General features: G+C 44.3%; 1 protein-coding gene across 1 annotated transcript in view; it reads right to left on the reverse strand.

Moving 5' to 3' along the window:
* SCN4A (sodium voltage-gated channel alpha subunit 4) overlaps positions 1-13,155 on the reverse strand; it is a 137,847-nt gene that overhangs the window by 121,284 nt on the left and 3,408 nt on the right. The window contains exon 2 of the mRNA XM_077252706.1: positions 2,494-2,612. Coding sequence (XP_077108821.1) covers positions 2,494-2,612 — 119 coding nt within the window. The remainder of the gene's footprint in view (positions 1-2,493; positions 2,613-13,155) is intronic.

The following is a 13,155-nucleotide window of genomic DNA, read 5'->3' on the forward strand; positions in this document are numbered from 1 at the left end:
GTGAAAAAAAGTAAAATGTTCAATTTTTCCTTCCATATTCCATTAATTCCTGTGAAGCACCTGAAGGATTATTAAGCTTCTTGAATGTGGTTTGAGGGTTCAGTCTTTAGAATGGTGTCACTTTTGGGTATTTTATTTCATATAGCCCCCAAAGTCACTTCAAATGTGATGTGGGCCCTAAAAAAATGGTTTTGTTGGAACAATGAGACATTTCTGATCATCTTTGAACCCTTCTAACTTCCTAACAAACAAAAAAAAGGTTTAAAAAATGATGCAAATGTAAGGTAAATATGTGGGGCATCTTATTTATCAACAATTTTATGTGATATAATTATTTGATTTAAATGCATAAAAAATTAAAGTGTGAAAAACATTTGAGCATGAATATTTTAAAGTTTGAATACTTAATTTACAACCGTCAAAAATGTGAAAGGATATATCAAAATCTGAATATTCAGAATGTATGTAGCAAAGCTGATACCATAGAAATATGAATATCCAACAGGTGTGAGATGCTTGGTCTATTCCTATTGGATACGGTCTTCTTTTATACCTCACCCCCCATCCTCAGTCTGACGCCATCCCCAATGAAGGTTTATACCGAAACGCATGTCGGAGTGGGCGCCACTCGCACTTACCGGACTCCACTGGTATAATATCCTTAGAGTTGTAGCATGCTGTTTTTCTCTTTTCCCCCATATTTTATGCACTACCATCAGTGATCTGTCTAATCACATAGTCCCCTATAGATGCAGCTAAGCCTATAACAAGGGATTTACTATGTGATTTACACAGATAAAACACTTTTATATATGGAAACATGCTCTGTAGGTGAATATTAGCAGGAAGCTGAAAAGGGGGAGAAAGATAACAAGAGAGCGCTACCGAACCGCAATAAAAAACTTTAAAATGACAAGGGTGATGCGTTTGTATATGCTCACCTGTAGGGGTTTTGCAGACTAGGCACAACTCTATGAAGGGTTTTGTTATGCATTGGATTCCAACTTCGTAGCTTGCTGCCCATCCGAATAGGGTGGAGAAGTGTTAGTCCTGTTCCATTCACTGCTCCAAATGAAAATATAGTGGAAAAAGCTTTTTCGGAGGCGCTTTCTTATAGTAGATGGAATCCCAAAAAGACCTTGATTATGGAGCAACCTCCAGTTGGAGTTCCAGAGTAACAATATTACACTTGCGTGTTTCCAATTAAATTTATTCTAAAATGCACTAACAGCATAAAAAACTTTTAAAAAACTTTTTAAAAACTATTTTAACTTTTTTTATGTTGTTAATGTGTGAGCACTTAAAAAATATTTTTAGAATAAATTTCATTGTAAACACGCAAGTGTAATTTTGTTACTCTGGAACATCACCTGGAGGTTGCTCTATAATCAAGGTCTTTTTGGGAATCCAGCTACTAGAGTGAAGCGCCTCCGAAAAAGCTTTTTCCGCTCTGTGGGTGAAGTTTGTTATCAGCTTAGGTATGTAAAGTGTGGAAACATGCTCTGTGGGTGAAATTTGTTATCAGCTTCTATGGGTGAAATATGGAAACATGCTCTGTGGGTGAAATTTGTTATCAGCTTCTGTGGGTGAAATATGGAAACATGCTCTGTGGGTGAAATTTGTTATCAGCTTCTGTGGGTGAAATGTGGAAACATGCTCTGTGGGTGAAATTTGTTATCAGCTTCTATGGGTGAAATATGGAAACATGCTCTGTGGGTGAAATTTGTTATCAGTTTCTGTGGGTGAAATATGGAAACATGCTCTGTGGTTGAAATTTGTTATCAGCTTCTGTGGGTGAAATATGGAAACATGCTCTGTGGTTGAAATTTGTTATCAGCTTCTGTGGGTGAAATGTGGAAACATGCTCTGTGGGTGAAATTTGTTATCAGCTTCTGTGGGTGAAATTTATCAGCTTCTGTGTGTGAAATATGGAAAAATGCTCTGTGGGTGAAATTTGTTATCAGCTTCTATGGGTGAAATGTGGAAACATGCTCTGTGGGTGAAATTTGGTATCAGCTTCTGTGGGATAATGCGTAAACATGCACTGTGGCTGAAATTTGTTATCAGCTTTATGGGGGAAATGTGTAAATATGCTTTAAGGCTGAAATTTGTTCAGTCTCAGTCTCTATAGGGGCACTGTTAACATTTTTATGTTATGCATTTACTTCCTATTTTACCATGACTGCTATGGTGATAAACCCCTTTAAGTCATTTTCCTATCCACATTTGTTTGCAGGGCAATTGTCCTGCTCTTACCCCCATTTTGCTTCCTTTTGCAGCCCACTAGCCCTTACTCTGACCATTTTACAGCACTGAAGTTTGGGTCCCCTTTGAGTTGAATGGGGTTTGGAGTCCAGGGTCAAGTTCATTTTTAAAAGTCTGCCCGAACCCTGTGAATCCGAACATCCAAGGGTTCGCTCATCACTATAAATAACTGTAAGAATAAACATTAGTAACATAATAAGCCACCAACATTTATTTCATAAAGGATATGAGTGGATCAGCACTTTTATAGATCCTCTTCTTAATAGACTGAAGGGGTCCAGTAGGTACAACGCTTTGGTGGCAGTGAACCGAAATACTGCTTTGCTCTTATTCAAGACAATGAATGTCTGTGGGAAGATACAACAGGATTAGACACCAAAAATGAAATGTTTGGAAATGAAAGCATTTTTCTGTAGCTACAAAAGGCACAATAAAAGTTCTTTAAATAAAGTTATATTCACTTGTGTTTCTCCATGAAAACATGCTCACAATAAGGAGTAAACAGAGGTGAAGATAACCCATTAGTATAGGGTGCAACTTTCATACATGTCCTGTCTCGCCTCATCATTGGATTTATGGGCAGCCCATGAACTGTCAGTCTGTAGGAGAACATGTTCTCGTGGTCTTCTCCAGTAACTGCTGTTATTGTGCCACACTTTGTTATAGTCTCTCTACAATCACTGTAGGGTGGCAGAAACCCAAATGGTTTGGATTTGAACATTTCTGGTAGGATTTGTAAATGACTACAAAAAGGATAATGGTACAATGTGGCCACCATAAAACATCCCAAGAGCTCATATACCAGAAGCATGACAGAAGCAAATAATCTGCAAATGGCATTGTCTATGCAGATGGGCAGTGTTGAGAGAATCCTGTCGTTGACTAGTCAACAAAGCCTTTTAGATTTAGATTTCCTAATCTACATCCACAGGACTTGGAAACCCAATTTCTTAAAAAAGGTCCTGTTACTTGCCATGTGTATTTTTTAACCTGGTGTAAAAGCCATTTTTCTTCCTGAATCAGGCACTGTTTTTATTTTGTTCCTGCGATTCTCCATAACAGATATGGCCCCTCTTCTTTGTGTCTAAAGTTAGTATTTTTAGCCAAGTGATTGTAATCCACAATTCTTCCCTATGGGTATGTTTCCACGGTCAGTATTGGCAGCGCTTTGGAAGCAGCTCCATCCAAAGCGCTGCCGGCTTTTGTATGCGCGGTGATTCTGTATGTGTTTGTTGAACCATGCGGAATCACTGTGTCCTATACATTGGGCTGTGATATTTATCTTGCGGAGATCGAGCGTCTCCCCAAGATAAATTGAAATGCTGCAATCTAGAAAGACGCACTGCATGTGCGTATACGCAGTGAAGCCGGAGGCGTCCCTGCTCACATAGTGGAGATGGGATTTCATGAAATCCCCTCCACTATGCTGTAACATCTGGCCGCTGCAGATTGGACGCTGTGGCTGTACGATTTTGTTAAATCCGCAGGAAATCCGCACTATGGATTTACTGTGGAATTACCGCGTTTTTTTGTGCGGATTCCCCCTGCAGTTTTACACCTGCGAATTCCTTGACATTGGTATTGTCGACTACCGTTAATAAGTGCCTTCCCCATGGGGTCACCGACCTCCTTTTCCAACCCCGAATAACGACATGAGTCCCAAATTGGATATAATTGGCCACAGCGGCCTTTATTATAAACAAACAAAACATATAACAGTAACATGAGCTGGGAAGGGGTCCTTGAAGCTAAAAGTCTGGTGTTAACCATAGGATAAACTAGTGGACAGGAAAACCAACCATAGTTTACTCTCAGCCGTTACCCCACAGGCTCGAGAGCACCAAAATACCCCGAAGGGTTACCATTGTCCACTTCCAACTTAGGAATCTGGCCCACCGTTGCCAAGATTCCCCCACATCACTAGACCCACAACCAAAACTTATACCAACTGAAGAATCCATAGCCCGACGGATCCCCCAGGCCAATTTAGCACCGACTCCAAGGACCCCTCCCCCCGCCAACGGCCACTATGACCCAAAACATTGCACCAACCCAACTTACCCAACCACAACAACATACAGGGCGGGTGGGCGGTCCTGCTCAAAGCCCTCTGAGCGGGAAGTAACCAGCTCCTCCCCCCACCAACACTATACCCCCTCCGGCCACAAAATGCCCTCCCCCTATAGCGAACCCCCGCCCCCTTATTCCTGCTCCAAACTCCCTGTCATGGCGGCTTCCACGTACGCCGCTCGTGGGAGGGGGGTGGGGCGGCTCGCTCCAGCCTGGTCTTGACATTGGTATTGTCGACTACCGTGAATAAGTGCCTTCCCCATGGGGTCACCGACCTCCTTTTCCAACCCCGAATAACGACATGAGTCCCAAATTGGATATAATTGGCCACAGCGGCCTTTATTATAAACAAAACATATAACAGTCACATAATGTCACAGGGGAACTGGGTAGACTAAGGTTGGTTACCCAGGCCCCTGCGATATCCCTCAGGCTAGGGAAACCCTGTCTGTCCCTTTCCCAGAAGTTAGTGCATGTCTGGGGCGCCAGGCCTGACCCTGACTCCTGTTTCAGCCCTAAGCTGAAACCTCAACCCGCCACCCAGTGAAGAGACCACACACCAATCCCCACAGAAAGCACAGACAGAGAAAACTGAAAAACGCACCACGCCGCAGACACACAGGAATACACTATAATGTGCACAGGGCAAAACAAATACAAATAGGAAGTAGGAATATGACAAAGGATTACACACCACCAGATACGATATTCCTGCAACAAGACCACCACTCCAGACCGGAATCACCAGGCATAAAGCAAAAGCTATAATCGGCGACGCCCAAAGTCCAGCGTGACTATTTAAAGGCCGTGGGCGTGACCCAGCCTCCAACCTGATTACCAGCTAGATTAACCCCGAGCAAGCTGGATAAAATCTAGCCGATGCTACTGAGCGTGTAGTGGACGTAAGTGGAATTACTGCTGTCTGTCGGACGCCCTAGTGTGAACAGCGTCCGACATGACACATGAGCTGGGAAGGGGTCCTTGAAGCTAAAAGTCTGGTGTTAACCATAGGATAAACTAGTGGACAGGAAAACCAACCGTAGTTTACTCTCAGCCGTTACTCCACAGGCTCGAGAGCACCAAAATACCCCGAAGGGTTACCATTGTCCACTTCCAACTTAGGAATCTGGCCCACCGTTGCCAAAATTCCCCCAAATCACCAGACCCGCAACCAAAACTTATACCAACTGAAGAATCCATATCCCGACGGATCCCCAGGCCAATTTAGCACCAACTCCAAGGACCCCTCCCCACGCCACAAGAGTACTTGACCCCCTCAAGTACCCAAGACCCCACCAACCTTAACCGCTATGGCTCTTTCAATTCCAGACTGCAGCCCCAGGGCCCATAAATCAATGCCCACGGCGTTCAAATGAATGCCATCACCTAAAAGACTTAGCAGTCTATAGGAAACCTCAGAGGAAAATGCATTCATGCAGAAAGTCTATGAAGCACAATTATTCTTGAGGATACTTGACATGAATAAGTCCTTGTTTTAGTCCAAACACAAACAAAGGTAATAAAAATATCCTGACATTACTCCCTCCTTAGAAGCGGCCTCAGGACGATTCTGGACCTGGTTTCTCAGGGAATCTCTGATGAAAACGAGAAATCTTTTGTTGGGCATTGATGTTTTCCACAGGTTCCCAAGAGTCTTCCTCAGGGGGATATCCCTGCCATCTTATCAGATATTGGAGCCGATTCCTGCGAATCCTGGAATCAACAATTTCCTCCACTACAAATTGTTCTTGCCCATCAATCACCACAGGCTGTGGAGGTGGCACAACACGTCCCTGGAAGGTATTAGGAGATACAAGCTTTAGTAAAGATACATGAAAAACTGGGTGTACCTTCGTAGTCCTAGGCAGCATCAGCCGGCAGGCCACAGAGCTCACAATACCGTTGATCTTGAAAGGGCCAATGAATTTCTGTCCAAGTTTTTGTGAAGGAACGTTTAACTTCAGATTCTTAGTTGCTAACCACACGGAATCTCCTACCTTGAACATGGGTGCAGGTTAACGGAATCTATCAGCCGATCTCTTATAACGTTCTTGAGCTGTGGTCAGGGATTCCTTCAGAACCTCCAGATTTTGCCTCATCGCAGTCAGCCTTTCCTCCACTGCCGAAACTGGAGAATTAATTGGAAACCTAGGTAAGATACACGGATGATAACCCAGATTGGCAAAGAAAGGTGTAAATTTAGTGGAGGCGCTCTGAGAATTGTTATATGAAAATTCGGCTAACGGCAGCAACTCCAACCAATCATCCTGCAGATGGCTGACATAGCATCTTAGATATTGTTCCAGCATCTGGTTGGTACGCTCAGTCTGACCATTTGTCTGGGGATGATAAGCGGAAGAGAGACAGACATTAATATTGAGTGCAGAGCAAAACCCCTTCCAGAATCTTGAAGTGAACTGTACTCCACAGTCAGAGATGATCTCATCCGGAACCCCGTGCAACCGAAAGACATTCTGTATAACCAAGTTCACTGTATATTTAGCTGAGGTGAGCCCGGTGCACGGAACAAAATGAGCAGCTTTAGTCAGGCGATCAACTACCACCATGATTGTATTCATGCCCCCCGATGTAGGCAGCTCCACAATAAAGTCCATTGATATAGACCCCCAAGGGCGGGACGGAACAGGTAATGGTTGTAGAAGACCCGTAGGTGCCACATGAGGAGTCTTGTAACGAGCACATACCTCGTAAGAGAACATAGTCCTTGGTATCCTTCAGGCAAGTTGGCCACCAGAAGAATCGCCTCAGGAACTCTTGTGTCTTCTGTACCCCCCTGTGACCAGCCAACTTGGAGTCATGTACCAACTTAAGGATCTGCAGACGGATGACCTCAGGGACGTAGATACGTCGATCTCTGAACCACATGCCACCCTTAAAGACAAGATTAATGTCCACAGGTGGGTTGGCCAGAAATACATCACCGTCATAGGCCTACCTGCACTCCTTCCACAAGTCCTGATCGTGGATAACTCTGATGAAATTGGCATCAGATAGAATGGTCTTGGACGGGGCTCCAGGTACGGAATCCGCAGCATGGATTCGGGATAAAGCATCAGCCTTCCCATTACGAGAACCTGGACGGTACGAGATAAAGTTAAATTGATTTAAAAATAAGTTCCAACGAGCCTGACAAGGAGAAAGACATCTAGCGGATCTAAGGAACTCTAAATTGCGATGGTCAGTTAGCACTATGATCTGTTGTGCAGCTCCTTGCAGATGATGCCTCCATTCTTTGAAACCCGCAATAATAGCCAGCAATTCCTTGTCTCCCACGTCGTAATTCTTCTCTGCTGAGGTTAGTCTACGGGAAAAGAAAGCACAAGGATGTAGCAGACCCTTCTCTCCAGTTCTTTGGGAGAGAATAGCCCCCAAAGCATTATCAGAAGCGTCCACCCCCACAATGAAAGAAAGTGTTGGATCTGGGTGTATCAACAGCAGTGCTGATGTGAAACAGATCTTAAACAGATCAAAAGCTTCTTGAGCCTGTGATGACCACTTAAAGGGCTTTTGCTTCTTTGTCAAGGAAGTAATGGGACAGACAATATCAGAAAAATTTCGAATGAAGCGTCTAGAAATTTGCAAAACCAATAAAACGTTGGACCTCCTTAACGTTCTTGGGTGCCGGCCAGTCAAGGATAGCCTGAATCTTACCAGATTCCATGTTCAGCCCCTGGGGAGAGATTATATAAGCTAAGAACTGTATCTCAAAACGATGGAACTCGCATTTATCCGGCTTAATATACAGATGGTTCTCTTTCAGACATCTTAAAACAGTTTTGACATGTTCTTCATGTTCCTGTAAAGAGTCAGAAAAGATTAGTATATCGTCCAAATAGATCACCACAAACTGGTCCAACAAATCTCTGAAAATGTCATTAGCAAGGTGTTGAAACGTTGCAGGGGCGTTACAAAGCCCGAAGGGCATCACAAGATATTCAAAGTGTCCATACCGGCATCTGAATGCTGTCTTCCACTCATCCCCTGGACAAATACGCACCAAATTATAAGCCCCACGAAGATCCAGTTTAGAGAACACCTTAGCATGGCGGACTCTTTCCAGTAATTTGGGAATCAGAGGCAAAGGGTAACGGTTTCGTACGGTTACCTTATTGAGTTCCCAATAGTCAACACAGAGTCTCAGGGTCCCATCCCTCTTTTTTTACAAAAAATATAGGTGCCCCTGCTGGTGAGGAAGAAGGACGTATGAAGCCTTTGGCCAGATTTTCATCAATATACTCCTTTAAGGCTTGAAGCTCAAGTGCCGCCAAAGGGTATACGTTACCAAAATAATAGCTGCCCCAGGAAGCAGCTCAATGGGACAGTCATAATGCCTGTGTGGAGGAAGCTGATCTGCTTTCTTCTTGTCACAGATGTCAGAGAACTCTTTATATGCTGGAGGTAAAGAAAATACCTGTAAATGTTGTTCCGTAGCCGTGGACTCAGGGACAGCTTCTGTTAACGCTGAGTTGCTCCTTGTTGGAAAGATAATCTCCTTGGTCTCCCAGTTGGTAATTGAGTTCTGAAAACGCAACCAAGGAATGCCTAAAATCACAGGAAAATGAGGAGAAGAAATTAGCAAGAAAGAAAGTTGCTCCTGATGATTAGGCTCCAACAAAATTTCAAGGGGTACGGTCTCCTGATCCACAGGCCCAGAGATTAAAGGTGACCCATCCACTGTTTCCATGGTAATTGGAGAGGCTCTTTGCTGAATTTCAATACCATGTTCCTTGGCAAATGCGATATCCATGAAATTGCCACCTGCACCAGAGTCAATCATAGCTGCACTGGAAATCCACTTTCCTTAACACAGGATCTTAATAGGGAGAGAACAGTGAGAGTTCTTTTCCTTAAGCTCCTTGGGGGGTGAAGTCATAGAAAGTGAATGGAATACAGCATTTAAAGGCAGGCTACATTAAGAGATGTCAGATTCATCACCACAGTTGTCATAGCCCCCTACTGCTGCTAGCACCTTGTTAGGCCGTCTAGGACACTTAGGACAATTGATCAAGAAGTGGTCAGACTGGCCGCAGTAGATACATAGACTTTCACGAAAGCGATGCTCCCGGCGCTCACTGATCTCGCGCCTCTGAACGGAATCAATTTGCATGGGCACCGCCTCCTCCTCCCGAGATGATTTACCTGCAGGCTCTTTGGAAGGAAGGGAAAAGTTAGAAATACGGTTATATGCAGCAAACTTCTCCTGCCTACGCTCAGTAAGGTGAATGTCTATGCGCACACAATGCTGTATAAAGGTCTCTAGCTCTTGTGGTGACTCAGAGCGAGCTAGTTCATCTTTTACAATACTAGACAGACCCCTTTTAAAAATAGGCAATTGTGCATAACTGTCCCAATTGGTATCTACCGCTAATCTCCTGAATTCAGTGGCATACTGAATAACAGAACGTTTAGCCTGGCGTAAAGACAATAAAGCAGATTCAGCGGTTGCACGGCGATTAGGGTCATCAAACATTAATGCCATAGCGGCCAAGAAATCATCCAAGTTATTTAACCGTGGGTCACGAGACTCAATCATCGAATTCGCGCTCGTGTGGTCAGCAGCATTGTTACACACAATACTTTGGATCTATCATTACGAAAACGGTCAGCATGCACATCAAAATATAGCATACAGTGCCTACAAGTAGTATTCAACCCCCTGCAGATTTAGCAGGTTTACACATTTGGAATTAACTTGGCATTGTGACATTTGGACTGTAGATCAGCCTGGAAGTGTGAAATGCACTGCAGCAAAAAAGAATGTTATTTCTTTGTTTATTTTTTTTTTAAATTGTGAAAAGTTTTTTCAGAGGGTCATTTATTATTCAACCCCTCAACCCACCAGAATTGTGTTTGGTTCCCCCAAAGTATTAAGAAGTAGTTCAGGCACAAAGAACAATGAGCTTCACATGTTTGGATTAATTATCTCTTTTTCCAGCCTTTTCTGACTATTTAAGACCCTCCCCAAACTTGTGAACAGCACTCATACATGGTCAACATGGGAAAGACAAAGGAGCATTCCAAGGCCATCAGAGACAAGATCGTGGAGGATCACAAGGCTGGCAAGGGGTACAAAACCCTTTCCAAGGAGTTGGGCCTACCTGTCTCCACTGTTGGGAGCATCATCCGGAAGTGGAAGGCTTATGGAACTACTGTTAGCCTTCCACGGCCTGGACAGCCTTTGAAAGTTTCCTCCCGTGCCGAGGCCAGGCTTGTCCGAAGACTCAAGGCTAACCCAAGGACAACAAGGAAGGAGCTCCGGGAAGATCGCATGGCAGTGGGGACATTGGTTTCAGTCAATACCATAAGTAACGTACTCCACCGCAATGGTCTCCGTTCCAGACGAGCCCGTAAGGTACCTTTACTTTCAAAGCGTCATGTCAAGGCTCGTCTACAGTTTGCTCATGATCACTTGGAGGACTCTGACACTGACTGGTTCAAGGTTCTCTGGTCTGATGAGACCAAGATCGAGATCTTTGGTGCCAACCACACACATGACGTTTGGAGACTGGATGGCACTGCATATGACCCCAAGAATACCATCCCTACAGTCAAGCATGGTGGTGGCAGCATCATGCTGTGGGGCTGTTTCTCAGCCACGGGGCCTGGCCATCTGGTCCGCATCCATGGGAAGATGGATAGCACGGCCTACCTGGAGATTTTGGCCAAGAACCTCCGCTCCTCCATCAAGGATCTTAAGATGGGTCGTCATTTCATCTTCCAACAAGACAACGACCCAAAGCACACAGCCAAGAAAACCAAGGCCTGGTTCAAGAGGCAAAAAATCAAGGTGTTGCAGTGGCCTAGTCAGTCTCCTGACCTTAACCCAATTGAAAACTTGTGGAAGGAGCTCAAGATTAAAGTCCACATGAGACACCCAAAGAACCTAGATAACTTGGAGAAGATCTGCATGGAGGAGTGGGCCAAGATAACTCCAGAGACCTGTGCTGGCCTGATCAGGTCTTATAAAAGACGATTATTAGCTGTAATTGCAAACAAAGGTTATTCCACAAAATATTAAACCTAGGGGTTGAATAATAATTGACCCACACTTTTATGTTTAAAATTTATAAAAATTTAACTGACCAACAAAACTTTTTGGTTTGTAAGATTTATGCATCTGTTAATAAATCCTGCTCTTGTTTGAAGTTTGAAGGCTCTAACTTATTTGCATCTTATTAAACCGGCTAAATCTGCAGGGGGTTGAATACTACTTGTAGGCACTGTACATTGATTCACAAAGCCATGAAATTTGTCGCGATCACCATTAAATCTGAATGGGGGCAACTTAGATGGGCTAGCTGGTGGCGGTTGCCCAGAGGGAAAAGTCGCTTGTGCAGCTATTAGCGTGCTTATGTCCTGAAAAGCCCGTCCATACTGGGACTCTATGCCAGCAAGTTTGTTTTCCTGGGCTGCCATGCGGGTGCTTAAGTCCTGCAAAGTCTGTCCAAACACTTGTTGATTGTGTTCAAAGCTTCCAAACTTCTTTTGCAGACCTTCCACATCTTTCTGCAGTGATCTAATTATGGAAAACACCTGCTCTAATCTTCTCCCTGCAGTCATTGTTTCAGCAGTCTCCTATTTTGTGGCTAGAGTATCCTGTAAGAATTATAGGGGATAACTCAGGAGACTCTTTGCATGGAACAAGACAACTATAGGACACAGTTTTATAAGTGGTAAAGTCTATATTATCACACGGTGATTCAAACAGGTGCAGAGAGAAACACAAGTCCACAACACTTGGAGTAAATATTAAATGCAGATTAGCAGTCTATAGGAAACTTCAGAGGAAAATGCAATCACGCAGAAAGTCTATGAAGCACAATTATTCTTGAGGATACTTGACACGAATAAGTCCTTGTTTTAGTCCAAACACAGATAGATATGCTTATAAGGCAGTTCAAATAATATCTTAGCTCAACCAGGGAGGCCTGGGTAATCATCTCAGGTTTTTGCAGAGCAGCAACAGCTTACATGTCCAGCAAATGCAGATGGACGTAAACACGAGCAGCAGATGAAGGAAGATTACTGGAAACTGGTATATGCAGCAGGAACTCAGAGCAGAGTAGCAGGATCACCGCACAGGTTCACAGGAGCAGGTATATAGCCAGAGAGTCATCAGAGTCAGGAGCTGGATGCAAGGCAGAATACTCTAGCACAGACTGAAGGCTGGGGTGGAGTTTTATAGCAGGAAGACACAGTGCACATGAGACCAAAGACGCCATCTTGGAAAAGGGCAGTAGTGCACTAAAGGTAATAAAAATGTTCAGAGTCCTGACACCTCATTGGCGTCACCCCCTTTTGAATTACCCTCTGGCTTCCCTTTTTTCTTGAAACATCTAGACGCTCCATGTGAAGAACGGTTGCAGTGCGAGCACAAGTGCTTGAACTTGCAAGCTGCTCCGAACTTACACTGGCCCTCATTGAACTGCCAGCACACACCGTGTTTCTGATCGCCGGATTGCCCTGATTGACCCCCGTCTCCTGAAGAGCTACCTTGCGAAGCGCCTTGGCCGGAAGTTCCGGCCCCGCTTTGAAAGAGTGACCAAACTTCATTGGTGCCATCACGCGCAACCACAAACCAGTGTCCTTCTGATCCCACCGGATCGCAGGAAGAACCGCCTTCCGCTGCCTAAACTGTTTGTCGTACCGCAACCATGCTTGACCTCCATAGGCCCTATGCGCCTCACTTATAGAATCCATGTAGCAAAACAAGGTGGAGCAATTCTCGGGAGCCTTCTCAGCCCGCTCTACACATTCCCTGACCCGATCAACAGAAATCAAATTAGGCGTCGAAAACGC

The sequence above is a fragment of the Ranitomeya variabilis genome, chromosome 4, assembly GCF_051348905.1.
Source record: "Ranitomeya variabilis isolate aRanVar5 chromosome 4, aRanVar5.hap1, whole genome shotgun sequence".
NCBI classification, from domain to species: Eukaryota; Metazoa; Chordata; class Amphibia; order Anura; family Dendrobatidae; genus Ranitomeya; species Ranitomeya variabilis.